The 15,923-nt window shown below is 47.5% G+C and overlaps 1 protein-coding gene across 1 annotated transcript in view; it reads left to right on the forward strand.

Moving 5' to 3' along the window:
• SHANK3 (SH3 and multiple ankyrin repeat domains 3) overlaps nt 1-15,923 on the forward strand; it is a 368,446-nt gene that overhangs the window by 90,693 nt on the left and 261,830 nt on the right. The window contains 4 exon segments of the mRNA XM_055807431.1: nt 1,550-1,701; nt 2,015-2,182; nt 3,178-3,294; nt 4,602-4,679. Coding sequence (XP_055663406.1) covers nt 1,550-1,701; nt 2,015-2,182; nt 3,178-3,294; nt 4,602-4,679 — 515 coding nt within the window.

Below are 15,923 nucleotides of genomic sequence, written 5' to 3' on the forward strand. Positions count from 1 at the left end.
AAATAGTTATTTCTACTAAACTGAGAGTTTTTAATTTATTTGCAAATCAGATACCTTCCTAAAAAATACATGACTGTAGTACAAGCTGATGGCATCTTATTTTAGCTAGTGCTCACATTGCTCCATTTGTAGTTTGGGGAATTTGAATGTAAAGACTTAGGGATTTGTCTGAAAAAGGAGGCTTTTGTGTGTGCGTGATATTGCACTCTGAAGAAAATAAATTTATTTAATTATAGTCAAAATTCTTGGAAAAACGTTCGGTCTCTTAAGGAGACTATACTCATTTTATAAGAAAGCACGTTTTTCTTCCTTCTTTGTGCTATCAAATCAGCCCCCAGATGGGTGAGCATGGTCCTTGTGCAGCTCAGATCTCCCTAAGCATCAGGGTGGGACAGAAATCCCCACCCAGTGTGAGCACTGTGACCCCCACCCAAGGAGAGGTCCTTCACACCCGTCCTCGTGAGGACCATGGTGGGGTCCTGCAGGTGCAGGTGGGCAAGCTGTGCCCCTGGCTTGCAGACATGCCAAGGTAGCGCATGGCTGAGAGATGGACTCTGGGATCCGGTCCTTGAGGGGAGGGTGTAGCAGCTGCTGTCAGAGTCTTTGCCTATCCCGTGCAGCGGTGCCTTTCTGCATCCCTGAGCTGCACACACTGACCGGGAGCAGCAGATGTACATTGGGGCTCCTGCTCCCACCTGCAAAACAAAGGCAGAGGGTGGCTGGGGGCTGGTGGGTGTGCACTGTTGAAGGGGATTCTGTTAGTTCTTCCATTGTCTGCTAAAATTATATCCCTCAGGGGAGCAAGTCCTATGTGCTGGGCAGTCCTGGGAGTTGGGGCTGTTTCCTAGTTGGAGCTGGAATTGAACCAGTGTGTGCAGGCTCCGTCTGCTGTGTGATGAGCCCGGTTCCTCCAAGGCAAGGGGGTTTCACACAGGTGCAGGGGTGTTCCTCCCATTTGAGATGAGCGTTTCACGTTTGGAGTTGGAGCTTGCTGCTGGTGATGTGAGGCAGTGAGGACCAGCTGTGGGACAGCTCTGTGGATGCTGGTGGTGGTGCTGGGAGCATAGCCATGTGTCTACCCTGGAACACCAGCCCCTTCTCCATGCCTTGCTGCAGGGAGAAACTGAACAAGGATGTTGATTTTCACCCCCTTCATCTTCCCTTTATATAAGTGGTGTGTCCAGATGTGTGCTTTCCTGCAGCGCAAGAGCCCGCAAAGCCATTTCTGCCATTCATTAAACTGCCAGCACATTCCTCCACCCTTTCCTCTGCAGGGCTCTCATCCACACCCAAAAGAAATGGATGGACAGCCTCTAGCACACTCAGACCGTGCCTGCAGGCATTTGGAAAAAACTCCAGTATCTGAGTAGGGCTGGGAGTGGACGTGGGGTTTGGTGCAGCAATCTCGAGGGAAATGCGGAGCACCTTGCATTGCTGGAGGCCAGGCAGGAGATGTGCCCAAGCGAGAGGCCAGTGTGGTGCCACGGTTCCTGTTGAAGGGGTGGGCACACCAGAAGTTCTCACCCATCTCTCTCCTGGGGCTCTACAGAATGTCCCCTGACCGCGGCTGCTCAGCTGGAGCTCAGCGCCGAGATGATCAAGGCCCTGCGCAATGGGGGAGCGCACCTGGATTTCCGTACGCGGGAGGGGATGACAGCTCTTCACAAAGCCGTCCGGTGCCGCAACCATGCAGCGCTGCTGGTGAGTTTGGGGGGAGCCACCGCGCGTTCTCTCCCTCCCGTCTGCCCTGCACCCCAGCACTGGCTCCTCCTCCCACCCCGTCCAGGCTGCCAGCAGGGTTGTGCCCTTCCAGGGCCATAGCATCTCTCATATTGCTGTCGGGGAGCACAGCCCATTACAAAAGTGTGGCACTGGTAATGTGAGTCTTGCAGGGAAGATAGGGTGAGCAGTGCCTGCTGCCATGGCCGGGGCATCCCCAGACCCTCTGCAGGGCAGGTTTTCCTCCTGCGTGACCACCTGAAGCTGCAGAGTGAGGCAGATACTTCTCTTGCAGACGCTGCTGGACCTGGGTGCCTCCCCGGACTACAAGGACAGCCGGGGGCTGACGCCGCTGTACCACAGTGCCATGGTGGGGGGGGACCCCTACTGCTGCGAACTCCTGCTGCACGACTACGCCCGGCTTGGCTGCGTGGATGAGAACGGCTGGCAGGAGATCCACCAGGTGGGGCGGACAGTGAGATGTGATCCGGCCGGGGTAAATGCTATCCTGCTGCCAGGACAAGGGGATCATCCCACCCCACTGTTCAGCGGGGGGGCCAGCACAGGGGGCCAGGCTTCTGTGTGGAGGACTTGAACACGGTGTGCCAGCTCTGGCTGCCATGCCAGGCCAATGCTCGGGGTGTTTTCTTCTGGCCTTGGTCAGTACTTTCTGGGATCCTCCCCAGATTATGACTGGCTCATAGGACAGTGCTTTGGGATCTCAGTCCAACACACTAACAAGTGGATTTGGTGTAGGGAAGATATGGGCTAGGGTTAGGGAACCTGAACTGGCTGTGCTTCAAGACATCTTCCTTTGGGAGAAGGGAAGATGTGCTGGCTCTGCCTCGAGCCCCCTTGTCTTGGACCATCATGAGGATAGGTTGTCTTTGGGTGCGCGGCCTCCCAAAGCACACAGCTGTCAACCCCCTGCAAGGTGGATGAGCACTGGCACAGCTAAGGATGAGAATGAAAAAACAGGTTTGTATTTGTGATCTCGATTTACTGGATATGACTGTCCTCCTTCCTGCCTCCATCCTACATTGCCTTGGCAGATCTTTGAGGATGGCTGGTCCCAAGATGGACCAAACCTAGAGGAAAAGAGCACACCAGTTAACTAGAGATGTTGGGCTGTTGTCCTCCTCTTTGCTTGCTTGTGCTTCAGGGCTTCTTTTCACCAGATAATTATGGAGAAGGCTCTGGTACCAGTATGATGTGAATCCAAAATCTGCCATTGATCTAGAGATAATTTGTCCAATAAGTATTCAGGTGTATATTGCTGTAAGGAGCAGCAGTGTGTCTCCATGCATGTTAATAGGACTTTTCAGGTTACAGGTCCAGCCTGAATCAACTTTTCTAGCATGGATGAATCCAGCAGAGGATGTTATGGGATTTGTCATCTTCCTGCTGCTCCCTGATTTTCCTTTTTTCTTTCTTTTTTCCATTTTGCGTTTCAAGCAGGCATGTCGCTATGGCCATGTTCAGCACCTGGAGCATCTTCTCTTCTATGGAGCCGATATGACTGCACAGAATGCCTCAGGAAACACCGCTCTTCACATTTGTGCTCTCTATAACCAGGTACATCTGTGTGATTTGGGGCATGAGAATGAGAAAGTATAGATGAGGCACCAGCCTGCCTGAGATAAAGCAAACACATCGGCCTGGAGCACCTTCTCATTGCTATTACTGTTCCCAGACCCAGAAAGGTGCTTGTATCCACCTTTCCTGGGATGAGGCTCCTCCTGTTTGTAGCAAGTCTGGTTTTGGATTTCTCAAGAGCCAGGTGGCTAGAGAAGCATCTATGGTTTAATCTGTTCCCATTCCTGAGAAGTTTTTGCTAATTTACTGCCTAATGTGTTCTGTAATTTTCCCTCTGGTTCCTGTTCCTACTTCACAGCAAGCCCCCGTTACTGGTTGGGAGGGAGCAGTTTGCCTGGGTGGAGAGTGCTAATTTGGCCCAGGTGCTCACATTTAATGTGAGGTGGGTGTGTGCCACAAGCAGGGCTTGTTAGGCACACATCCTGGGGCTTTCACCCTACTTTGGGAGGGCACGTGGACTGGGGTCTCGTCCTTCTTATGAGTGGTGCTAAATTCTGAGTGCTAATTTCTGAACTGTGAAGAAGACTGTCCAGGCAAATAGGGGGCAATTTCTCTTTTATTTTCATGTCTTTGCTAACCTTAGTTCAGGAGAGCGAAACTGAGGGTGGTGGCAGAGCCCTCTCTACTCTTATACACCCACTATTTTCTTTCTGAAATGTGGATGTCAGTATCTAAGGTTTTCTACTGTAGGTTTTTTTCATTCTTAGAGATTTTTGTATGTTGTATTATGTGGGTTTTCACTATAAAGGGAATTTTCAGTTTCTGAGGTGTCCATGCTTTAACAACTGAACAGTGATATGTTTTGCCATAGGCACTAGTACATGGAGGGCGATTTGTGGCTTGTAGGTACGTTCTGCACATGAAGGGCTCTTGTACCCAGGTGCCTGCCCACGGGGATGGGTGGGTAAAGCAGCATTAAAGCATACAGGGGCTCATAAACTTGTTGAATTAACATCGTTTAGAAGCACAGAGAATTCAAAACAAAATCAATAGAAGGCTTTAGGGATATCGCAATACCTGGGAATGTGTGTGACTGCTGTGCCTGTGCTCTTGGAATGATGTTTGGGCATGGCCATGGTGCCAGTGCCCCAGAGCTGCACACACACAGGTGGACTTCAATCATCCTGGGGTTGGGGTGACCAGTTGGTAGGGGTTGAGCATCCTTACTTGCTCTTGCTGAAGGAGGCTTTCTGAGCGCGATGAAACCACAGGGTTTGCTGCTTTGTTGTCACCAACCTGCAGTGCTAATTTGTCTCTTCCCCTTTCCCCCTTGCTTGTTTTCACAGGAGAGCTGCGCTCGGGTTCTCCTCTTCCGCGGTGCAAGCAAAGAGATTCGCAACTACAACAGCCAGACAGCGTTCCAGGTGAGGCAGCAAGCTCCAGGCCTCATTCCTCCCGCAGAGCTCCTCATGGCCCCTGACAAGGGCAACCTCTGCAACGTGTCTGGGGCATGTGTGGGGTAAAGCTTACTGGAACAAAACCATTGATCCGGGATGTTTGTTCTGACACCAACTTAATTGCTGGAGCAGGAGGGAGGAAAGAGAACACGTGGTACACATGCAAAGGGCTATGAAAGTGGTATCTTATGGTGGGAGAATGAAAGAGCTTTCTGGTTGTGTGTAGTGGAGATGGAAAGGAAATGTTTTTGCTGTCTGCAGAAATGTTGCAGTAAATGGTAGAGAATGAGGAGAATCCTTAGAAATAAAGGACAGTGTTGCCACAGAAATGAAAGCACCTAAACTTGCTGTTAATAAACTTAAACTAGAGGTTAGAAGACCTCTAGCCACAAGAGACGTGAAACTCTGGAATAGCTTTCTAGTAAGTATGCTGGGTAACAGAGGTGGAAAAGGGCAACTCTGTCATTTTGCAGTGTGATGCCTTCCATAAGTTTGCAAATCATGGGAAGTGAATGCCTGCAGGCTGCAGCCTGTGATGCAAAAGGTCTCTTCCCATCTGCTTTGCCCTTTTAAAAAGTTTTTGAACTTGGAATGGCCATCCTGTTTTTGCTCTTATTAAGGCACAGTCATTTGCCTGAGGACCTTTCAGAACTGTTGTGACTCAATGTCCTAATCTTCAGGTGTCCCTCGAGAGCAGAGAGTGTCTGTCAGTGTCTTACTCATATACCAGCTTGGGTGGCTGCAGATGAGCTTGCTAATTATTAGCCCTTTAGAAATGCTTTTTTTTTGCTTCCCCTTTGGTGTTGTTTATAGTGGCTTTAGGCCACAGAGTTGCAAGTGTGATGACCACAATGATGTCATGCAGTCCCTGCAAACATCGTGCGTGGCCCCTGTGAGAAAGGAGCCTTCTTATAGACACAGTCGCTCTTGTTGTGCATGTATGGCTGCCATTGGAGTGGCAACAGATCCTGGAGAGGTGGGCAGGGAATTCCTGGGCAGATGTTCTGCATGTGCTGGAAATCTGCCACAATGGGTCATGCTGCACTGGTGTTGCCTCCTGTGCAGAAGAACTGGGTATCTCTAGTGAGCCTCCTGCGTGCCAAGGGACAAATTTTACTGGGAAGGCACCAAATCCCTGTGCAGTGTGTGCGCTGTATGCTGGGGACCCAAAGGCATCCTCTGACCTGACCGCTTGCTGGCAGCTCTGGTGAACCAGCCGTGATTCTCCCTGAACACCCTGCTGCAAGCTGCTGCAGTGATGTTCCATTCTGCATGAAGATATTTCACTTAAAATTTAAGTATATTTTAATGCAAACTAAGCATCCTGTCCTAAAGAGTATGCAGTACTCATGTGTGTACTTACCATGATTGTATATAGGAATCAAGCAGACATATAGAGATAATCAGTTCTGAATCACTTGTGTGTACAGTGTGAGGAGCTAAAAATGTTTACATAGTTTCAGGAAATGAATACATAGCTTATAGTCTTGTTTAAAAGTAATTTCTTTATTAAGACTGAGACCATGTTCCCCACAAGCTGTGCTACATGTTGGCTTGGATGCCAAGAGGAAAAAGGGCCTTGAAGGTCAAAGTGAGCATCCTTATAGATGGTCTGGTTTTTGTCACATGCAGGAACTTGAGATTTATGCCATGCAATTAATTCACCTATTAAGTGATGGTTGTCTGGTCATAGCTGGGGGAGCTTTGTAGCTAGGAGCGTCACTTGTATGATGCCATGTGGGTGCCTGGTGGCAGAGGAGGGAGGCTTGTCCTCCCCTCCACAGTGGCCTGGGGACCGTGGGTGTGTGCCACTGCAGCTTTGCTCTGAGTGACTGGTGGGGCCTTGCTAACCACAGCAAATGCTGAAGGATGCTGGAGCTCAGCCCAGGGTGGACAGCCTTGTTCTGCGCAAATCCACCATAGCTCGAACCTTCCTCTATCTGCTCTGTGTTATCTCCCGCCTCTGGAAGTAGATCTGGAAAGGGCATGATGTGGCAAGGTCTGCTTTGCTCAGAGGCTGCTGTTCTCCGTGGAGCTTTGCTCTGGGGATTGAGGATGGTCCCATCTGACTGCTCTCCAATTTAGTGTAAAAATATTTATTCCCAGGGAAAGGCTTCTTGCAGGAAACTGCTGCCTCCCTTTTGAGATGAGCTCAACTTTTGGAATCAGGAGATGGAGAAAGTGCAATCTTTTTGCTTTGAGCATTTGTAGAACATGGTGTAGCAGGTGATGGAAGAAGGCAAATGGCTCCTGCTCTGATTTTGCTCATGTCTTGCCTGGTCCTAGTGGATCTTAATGAGGAAAGACCGGTGTTTGCCTCTTTCTTTTTGAAGTAGTGCAACTTATTGGAAGTTTCTGTTCCTGAGAATGGAAACTGTCATTGGTAATCCAATCGGTTTGTTTATTGGCAAATCCAAACCAGAATTTGGTATTAGTGTGGTGTGCTGCCTTCGGTTCCCAGCTTTCAAACAGAAACACTCCCAATCCCTGCTTGGATTGCTTGCTTGACACTTCAGCATGTCATTAAGTCACTGTTGCTGCAAAGTCTGGTGCTTTCTCACGTTCCATCTTCATGTGGTAATGGGGTGCTGGCTTGCTAGGATGGAGTTTCAGCATGGCAGAGGAGAGCCAAGCCTGTAAGAGTGAGTGTGTGCTACCCCACAGTTCTGTGGCTGCTGGGAGCTCCCGTAAAATACATCTGCTGCTGTGTGGCTATTTAGTCAGTTTACTGCACATACTTCCTGTTAATTTGATTGCTGTTGTTAATCAGATAGCTTGGTGTCAGTGTCCCGAGATGGCTTGAGATAGCACTGAGTAATTTAGAGGGTTTAGAAGTTGTAATTGTTTGGTTATCTTCCCTAAGGCATGTCAGTGTGCTTGTGGCCTGGGGCAGCACACCACCTCTCTCTCTCTGAGTTCCTCCTGTTGCAAAGGGGCCTGACACCCATTCGTGGAGTGCAGTGCCTGGCCTGTGTGGTGGGGCAGGAGGGCTGGGAGCAGTCTCACCTCTTTGTGGCTGGTGGTAGGCTTCAGGGAAGAGCGGAAGAGCAGGGTGGCTTTGGGGTGAGAATTCTCCCAGAGTATCTTCCTAGCTTCTGGCAATCTGCATCTCTCTTTTCCTGAGCCAAGTTTGTACCTACATCTGTCTTCAATTGCTCTTAGCTGGCTTTTCATCCATACATCCGTAAATTGTGTAAGAGAGTCCCCTGTGCAGATGCAGTCCTTCCCAAAGCTCCCCAGCCTCATCCAAGTACGGTCTTATCACAGAAGGATGGAGCCGTCATTTTTCAGGTAGGGTGTTGCATACTCAAAATGCACTGGATGAAAATAAAGTTGTTTGTCACTGCTCCCCCCCCCCGCCTCCCCCTCCTTCCAGCTGCTTTAGCAGTATCATTGATCAGAAACAAGTGCTGCCAAAGCACTGGTTGTCTCTCCAACCTCTCACGTGCCTTGAGGTGCTCACTGACTGAACTTGGGGTGTTGGCTGCTGGAGCATGCCATGGGGCCAGGAGCCTGTGATGGGAAGGACAGGCGCTGAAGCCAGGACTGTGAAAACTGGCTGTTGCCGTTGTTGATGTGATGAACGCACCATCCCATTTAAACAGCAGGAAGGTACCCAGCAGAGGACTGGAACTTGTGGACAGGCATATAGGCAGGCAGTTGTGCAAACACTGTGAATGGTGGCTGAGTCAGTGGCATCTTCCCTCCCACCAGTGATTTGTACGGGATCCCAGGGAGCTGAAATCCTGTATTCATTAAGTTCAGGGTGGCAATGTTAGGCAATGTTTTGTCTCTTAGGAGAGTGAAGACTTGTCTCTAAATCTTGTTCTTCAAGAGATGCTTTTTTAATATTATAATAAGGTTACTCACTCTCACTGCGTCAGTCTTTTTCTTGCATGGGACTGATAGCTCAAAGTCGTCCAGGTCAGCCTGTCTGCAGTTTCTTGTGTTTTTTATGGAAATGTTAAGTGCTAGCTGCTGTTCAACTGCAGTATGTTGGGTTTCTGTTTTCCCTTTCCTCAATGCCAGGTTGACAGAGTGATTGCAAAAGAGAAGACCTTTCAAATTCTGTGAAATGACCGTGTCCCTCTCTGAGCATGCAAATCACATGATTTGACTTGGAAATGAAATCATTTACCTTTGCAAGCTGAACTTAATCAGAATGATGATCCACACCTGGTGGTGTAGACAGGCCATATGGAACAGCTTTCCTGTGTCACACTGGAGTTCAACTTGCCACTGATAACAAAGACCCCATAAAACCATTTCTTATCTGGTGTGCGAGGGGGAAGGAGATACCCTCTGCTCTTGCCGAAGTCACTGTCCCCTTGGCTCTAATCCAGCTTGCTATCTACCAAGACCTCCAGGACCTTTTCTTTTCTGCTGAACTGCTCCCCAGTCTGTGTTGTTACCAAAACTGCTTCTTTCCCAAAAACAGAATTTACATTTGTGCTTTTTTAATTTCCTGGAGGTCCTGCTGATCTATTCCTCCAGCCTGTCCAGGTCCCTCTGGGTGGCAGCCCTGCCTTGTGGATGTTGACCATTTCCCCCAGTTTGTTGTCACTTGTAGACTTGATGACCTCTGTGATGCTCCACCTGTCACTGGCCTTTGGATAAAGAATGACCCATTAACAACCACTCTCTGAGCCTAACCATCCTTTTTTTTCCCCCCATCTAACTGTCCACCCATACATACTGTAATGTCCTAATTTCTATACACATAAAGATGAGACATGGAAGGCTCCATCTGTCTTACTTCTTCTCAGAGGACACAAGGAACTGCTGGTTTTCCTGCCTCTGTATCAAAGAGGTTGGGCCGTCTGTGCCACTCCTGTGTCTCAGCAGTCTGCCTTGTGGTGTGGGGCTGGAGACTTGCTGCCACCACAGGAACCCTGCTTTTTTCCACATTGAGATTTCCCTGTAAACAGCAGGAGAATCCTAAACCGCTGCTGCTCAGTAGCTGTACCAAACGGTTTGTTTCTGCTTCATGTGCCTGTGCATCTGTGTCCCCATCAGTCCCAGATGTTTTATGTAACTGGTGTGAGCTGGGGGTAAGACCCTGCCTTAGCTGGGTTGAGTCCTCTGGTTTCTAACCCCTTGGCTAGTCTCGTCAGTGCATCGGGTCTTGCTGTACTTTTCCTCCCTGGCTTTCAGATGTCTTAAGGACTCACTTAAGTGTTTTCTTTCTCAGGAACCCAGTACTCTGATGGTATTAAACCAGGTGTTGTATGCTGGCAACCCTACACTTTGAACCTCTGAGTAATTTTTTCACCTTTTGTTTAATAAAAGTCGGTTTTCCAGTTGCCTTTACCCCCGGGTAAAAAGTAGAAACAATCTTAAGTCCTTACGGTCAGGTCGTCACCTGCCTCGCACTGTATTTTTCAGTGGCCTGTTAGAGGTGCCAGCAGTTTCCCTCTAAGAAGCATCCAAGTTTTATCTTGTTCACAGTGTTAACTTCCCAGTTTTCCTTCCCAAACCTCACATCTCTAACATGGAGCCTGAATTTTGTGTTCTCAATGTCAAGATGGATCCTTCTTGTCTGGAAAGTTTTGGAAGTTCCTTACGCTGCCCCATATGTTCCTGGAAGGTCTGTGGGTCAACCGCAATGGCCATGTGACAGACCTTGCTGTAACTGGCTATAGTGAAAGCTCCAGCCTTCATCAGAGGAGTGTGTTCAGTGCCCAAATGACTTCAGAATCACTTGTTGAATATTTTCACCCTTGATATTTCTAGGTGTCCACACTAGAGCTTGGACCTTGCCTTCCCTAGGTACTGTTTATTGTGGCATCTCAGAGCTGAAGTTGTGCTGGTGGAGCAGTCTGCAGCTGGTGCACGCAGGAAGGACTTCAGGACCCCTCTGCAGCAAGGGTGCAGCTGCCACAGTGTCATTGGTAGCACGCACGTACGTGCAGGGTGGGTGAGCTGTTGCAGTTTCTCAAGCGGCCTCATCCACATGCTGGCTTATTGTGTATCTGCGTTGCCCAAAGCCCGCTGAGGCACTGACTTCTTCCTCTGAGGTGGAAGAGGATCTGAAATGATGAGGGGCATGCTCTACCTTTTGTGTTCAGATTTGGAAGGAGAGGGGATATGGCAATGAGCTTGGGCTCCTGTGATAGTTCAAAGGGAGACAGATGGGGTACTGGGGTGTTTCTAGTTCACATCTGTGTTTACGGGGGTGTACAGTCACTGGTAAGCCATCTTTCTTTGTGCATGTGTTCTTCCAATCCTCCTTTCCCAGTGGTAATGGAAGACACTTTACTGCTCCTTTGACATGCCTTTTCTGGATGGAGACTTCTCACCTGTGTTTTCCACAAATCACATCACTTGGCCAAAGTCAAAGGTGGCTTTTCCTTTGTCTCCTCAGCAACGTTTCAGGTTGATAAGGGCTGACCCATGTGAGGCCCCAGTGCTCTTGGTGCCTATGTGCTGCTTATAGTACCAAAATCATAGCATGTAAGAAAAATTACCTGTAGACTGCATCTTGGTTGTATGGTTTAACCATCTGTCTCTGATTTCCACTCTGCTTTGGACTATTTACTTACCCAAGGTATACACTGGAAAATTATTAGAAATGTGTGAGTCTTTTGTAAATACAACTTTTACAGCCAATAAAAATGGCTGTGAGGACCTATCAAAATGTGAACTCAGCATTGTAAGTTTTAATTATCAAGAGGTAATAATTCAGTGTTATTTATTTAAATAAAAGCAACTCGGAATTTTCTTTCATATTGATCTAAAGGTTTGCTTATGTATGTGAGCAGGTGACTGGTGTTGAGCCAAAACTAAACATAGATTGCAATTTCTTTCCTGTTGAAATTGTATGCCAGTGGAGCTATGGGATCGTTTGTGTTAGCTCATCCCAAACACATCTGATGTAGGTTAGAAGTGCAGACAAGTTTTTCTTTAATGATCAGTAAATGTCAATTTAGTACAAGTTTCTTTGTCCTCATGATACTCATGGTTGAACATTTCCATTTATACACATACAGGGTTGTCATTTGCAGAATATAAAAATAGTATGCAAGTAGTTGATTCAAGTTTCTTCTAATGTAATTGTTAAATTTCAATCAGAGCTGCTGCTTTTGTGTGAAAAAGTTGTGGTTGTGTGTCCTTTTGATTGCCACGTTTTTGTGATTTCTGGCCCCCCCACCCCCAAATTCTTCTAAACAGATTTTTGGGGTGTGTGGTATGGCTTTCTGTTTGTTTACTTATAACATGATTACCTAAAAAACCCAAACAAAAACAACAAAAACCAACCAACCGAAAAAAAAAGAACCCAAAAAACAAACCCAAAGTTTCTTGTTGTAACTAGCACAGGCTTTGTTGATGCAGAGCTGCTCTGGCTGTGGTGCACTGGGTTCCCCTTCGCCTTCTCCTCTGTGGGCTGAGCAAACCCCACGCTCAGGCCCTCCCACGCTCCAGCCCCGACCATCTCGAGGTGCCCATGGGACTTGCCACAGTACTGCAATGTCCATCCTGTGCTGGCGAGCCCAGCCTGGCCCTGGTATCCCAGCTGGTCTCGCCAGTGTGGAGCAGAGGATGGCAACCCCTGCCCTCACCCCACTGGCTGCCCTTGGGCCATCACTGCCTGGGAGGCGCTCAGCCTCCATTGTCTGAGGGTGCTGATGGCACCGGGTCTGAGAGGCCCTGGGATGCCCCAGGCCTTTTGGGAGAAGCCACAGGGCTGCTGCAGCTCATGGGCCAGGCTCAGTGCTTTTCCCGGCCAAGCCCCACCAGTCCCTCTTGGTCCATTTCTCCAGCCTGGGGAGTCCCGCAGACAAGCAGCCCTGCCCTTCTGCCTGCCAGCTGCTCCCAAGGCTGGTGGCAGGGATCTCCCTGCTACCATCCTGGCTGTCGATGAAGGTACCAAAAGGGACCATCTCCATACCTGAGGAATGGGCTCATAATCAGCTACCACCTGCACTCTGTATGGGCCACCACCCCACTTTTGAGTCTGGTGGTCGAGCCAGCTTTCCACCTACCTCATTGTCCACCTGCCCAAACCATCCCTGTCCTGTTTTGCAATAAAGATGCTGCAGGAGACCACACTGAACTCCTTCCGAGGATCAGGGCAGACAATCTTCCTGCATTCCCCTCATTCACAGCCAGTCACCCCATTGAGGAAGGCAGTAGAAAGCTAGGACTAAGGAACCAGAGGTGTCATTTTGGGGGTCTTTTCTTTCCCTTTCACCCAGGATCAGCTCTGAAAGTTTTATTCCTGGTGTTTGCTCACCCACTTGTGAGCGCCCACTGTGCTGAGTGCTGTGGTCTGCTTCTGCCCTTATAACTGTGTGCACTCTCAGAAAGCATCTTCTGACATCTGACATGAATCTTAAATTGAAATTTAAGCCCATTACTTTTCCATGGTTATTGAGAACAGATGATTTTTGTCCTTGCTGCAGCTGACTTCTTTCTGTTTTTACAGTCAGATCACCCCTTCCCCACCCAGTCTTCTGGGCTGAATGTCCCAGAGCATGCAGGCTTTCCTGCAGAGACCTTGAAAGCATCATCTGCATCTGATCGTTACTGCTGTTTTACTCTGGATTCTCCCTATATCTTTTATTTAACTCTGTTCCTAAAAGTAGCTGCCTCCAGCTGAAACCCAGCTGGTTCCGCACAGAGCAGAGGGGTTACATCACAGTTAGAGGTAAGGCTGCTAATTGTAAGTCCTGGTATGTTTTCCCTTTTCTGCCACAATGTGACTTTGTTGACTCAATTTCAGCTTGCAATCCTGCATTCTGTAGATCACCTCCAGCAGGATTGCTGCCTGCTGTCTCCCAGTGTGCGTTTGTGCCTGGACTTGCTGAGCCATTGGGGCTGGGGAGACCCAGGGGTGTCTCTCCTCCTGCTCAGATGGGCTGGCCCCATGGCTGCTGAGGGTGCTGGGGGCATTGCTCAGCCAGGTGTGGGAAGTCCCCATGCCTGGAGCACTCCAGCCTTGGAGCTTGTTCCCATACTCGGCCGTTCCTCTGCTGAAGAGCCTTTTCGTTATGCCCAGTTTGTCCCATTACACCTTGTGCCCATTGACTCTTGCTCCTTGTATGCCTCGGAGAAGAGGTTGGCTCCGTCTTCTGTAATCCCTGTACATAAACTCGATATTTTTGTCTCAATTGACCACATCTTCCCACTCCCGCCTATTTCCTGAGTTTTCAACAATTATTTCAATTCTAATCCTCTAATGACTTTGCGTCTTCTTTCAGTTTAGTCTCATCTAAGAATTTAATAAGCGTTTTCTGCACTCCATCATCCAGGTGGCTAATGGAAAAATTGAGTACTACTGAACCTGGGGTAGGGTCCTGTAAAATTCATTTAGCATACATTTTTAGTCTGACAGTTAGTCATGAACTAGTTTTCTAATCAGTTTTTCATAACTTGGCAGGAGTTTCAGCTAGATTTAATTTGTTGTTTCTGAGACTGTCACATAAGGCTGTCAGAATTTTGCAGAAGACAGCTATGTGGTATCTTCAGTTTCTTCGCTCTTCGCAAAGCCTGGCCTGCTACCCTCTCCTAGAAGTAACTTGGATCCCTTAAATCTGGTTTGCTCTTTACAGCTTGCTGTTGTTTGGTCATCTCCGTTTACAAATGATCTGCTTTGGCCAGCTTTTTTCCAGACCATAAAATTAAGCTGCCTGGTCTAGAGTGCAATGTTCCTCTCCCAGTGCTGCATATTTAAAGCTGGTTGTAACTTCCCTTCTCTTCCAGGCATCTGAGAACCGTCACAGATGATCAGAGTTCAGCACTAATGCCTGAGATTGTTCCTAGCAGGTCTTTGGCAGCGTGGCTCAGCTCATGGTCTGCAGATCTCTGGCACTTTGTCAAAAAATAAAGGCGATTCATAAACCGTTTTCAGAACTGGGCACAAAGGCAGATACTGCCCCAAATGCTGTATGTGTCACTTTTACAAGGCGCAACTGATCTGCTGATTTGATGGTATTTACTGCATGATCACAGCCAATGGTGGAGTAAAAAGCTCAAGCCAAAAGACAGCAAACCCTCCGGCGTTTGTGGTGCTAAAGCTCTCCGGCTGTGCCAAAGCGCTCAACCGGCTCCTGGTGAGAGCGCGTTGTAATGTGTGTTCCTGTGGCTCCCTTGCTCTTTGCACACCTTGCTTGTTGTATCCCTGTTTTGCACCTTGACCTTCCTTCACCTCTACTGCATCTGCCATGTATATAATTGGGCCTTATAACACTTTGAATGGTCCTTCTTAAATCTTTAGAGTTTTACACTTTGATGTTATCTTAACATACCATTTGTATCAGCTTTTTGGTACAATACAAACAGGTTGTTAGATGTATTTTCTTCAAAGATTTGTATCTTGTTGGTTTAAAATAGGCATCATGGTCTGAACTCTGCAATTTGTAGTCATGTTGCCCAGGCAACAGAATATTCTCAAATGGAGTGATTTTGTTAAAGAATGTCTTCAGTTAACTGTGATTTTTCCTAATTTAAATTAAATTTTAGCTGACAGCGTCTGGATTTCTAATTTCTTAATGACATCATATCTTGTGATGTCATATAAATTAATAAATTTAATTCTTAAGTAGTTTATAAGGGTTCAGTGTTAAAGAATACTTGGAAGGAAGTGGTAAAGCTAGTTGATATTGTACAGTTTAGTTAGCTTAGCTGTAAGCTCTTGCTAGTTAGCTGCCTTTGTTCCTCAACATGTGTAAAGCACAGAAACAACAGCTGCTGTTTGCCATGTTTTAAGGATTTAGTCCTAACTAATGCCAAAAATTTTAGCTGATGTGAGAACGTCTATAGCATTATTTTTATTAATAAGCTCCATATTTTTCTTGTCATCGCTACAACAGTAACCTTGTCCTCCCCCATCTGTTCTCTCTTGTCAAACATTTGGATTGTAAGGGTTGCAGGTTTTTGTAACTGTGTGCAGAGCCTACTGATTTTGCGTTCAAGCTCTACTATAGTAGAAATAAAAATAATTTATGGAGGTGTGGAGTTCCTGTTGACGCTGGAGTGGTTATCCAACCTGTTATGTATTAAAATCACAGCACATTTTCCACAAACTTAATGCATTTGCTATCTGAGTGGGAAAACATTTTTCTTAATATTTAAAAGTATGTTTGTTAACTTTTAACGTTACAGTGGATTGAAGTTTGGGACCTCAGAGAAATCTACTATCTGTGCTTAGGCTTTTTGTTGTGCTTAATGATTAGGTAATATAGTAACCCAGCTTCTTCTAACCTTTCTTAT

Source organism: Falco peregrinus, chromosome 6 (assembly GCF_023634155.1).
Source record: "Falco peregrinus isolate bFalPer1 chromosome 6, bFalPer1.pri, whole genome shotgun sequence".
NCBI lineage: Eukaryota > Metazoa > Chordata > Aves > Falconiformes > Falconidae > Falco > Falco peregrinus.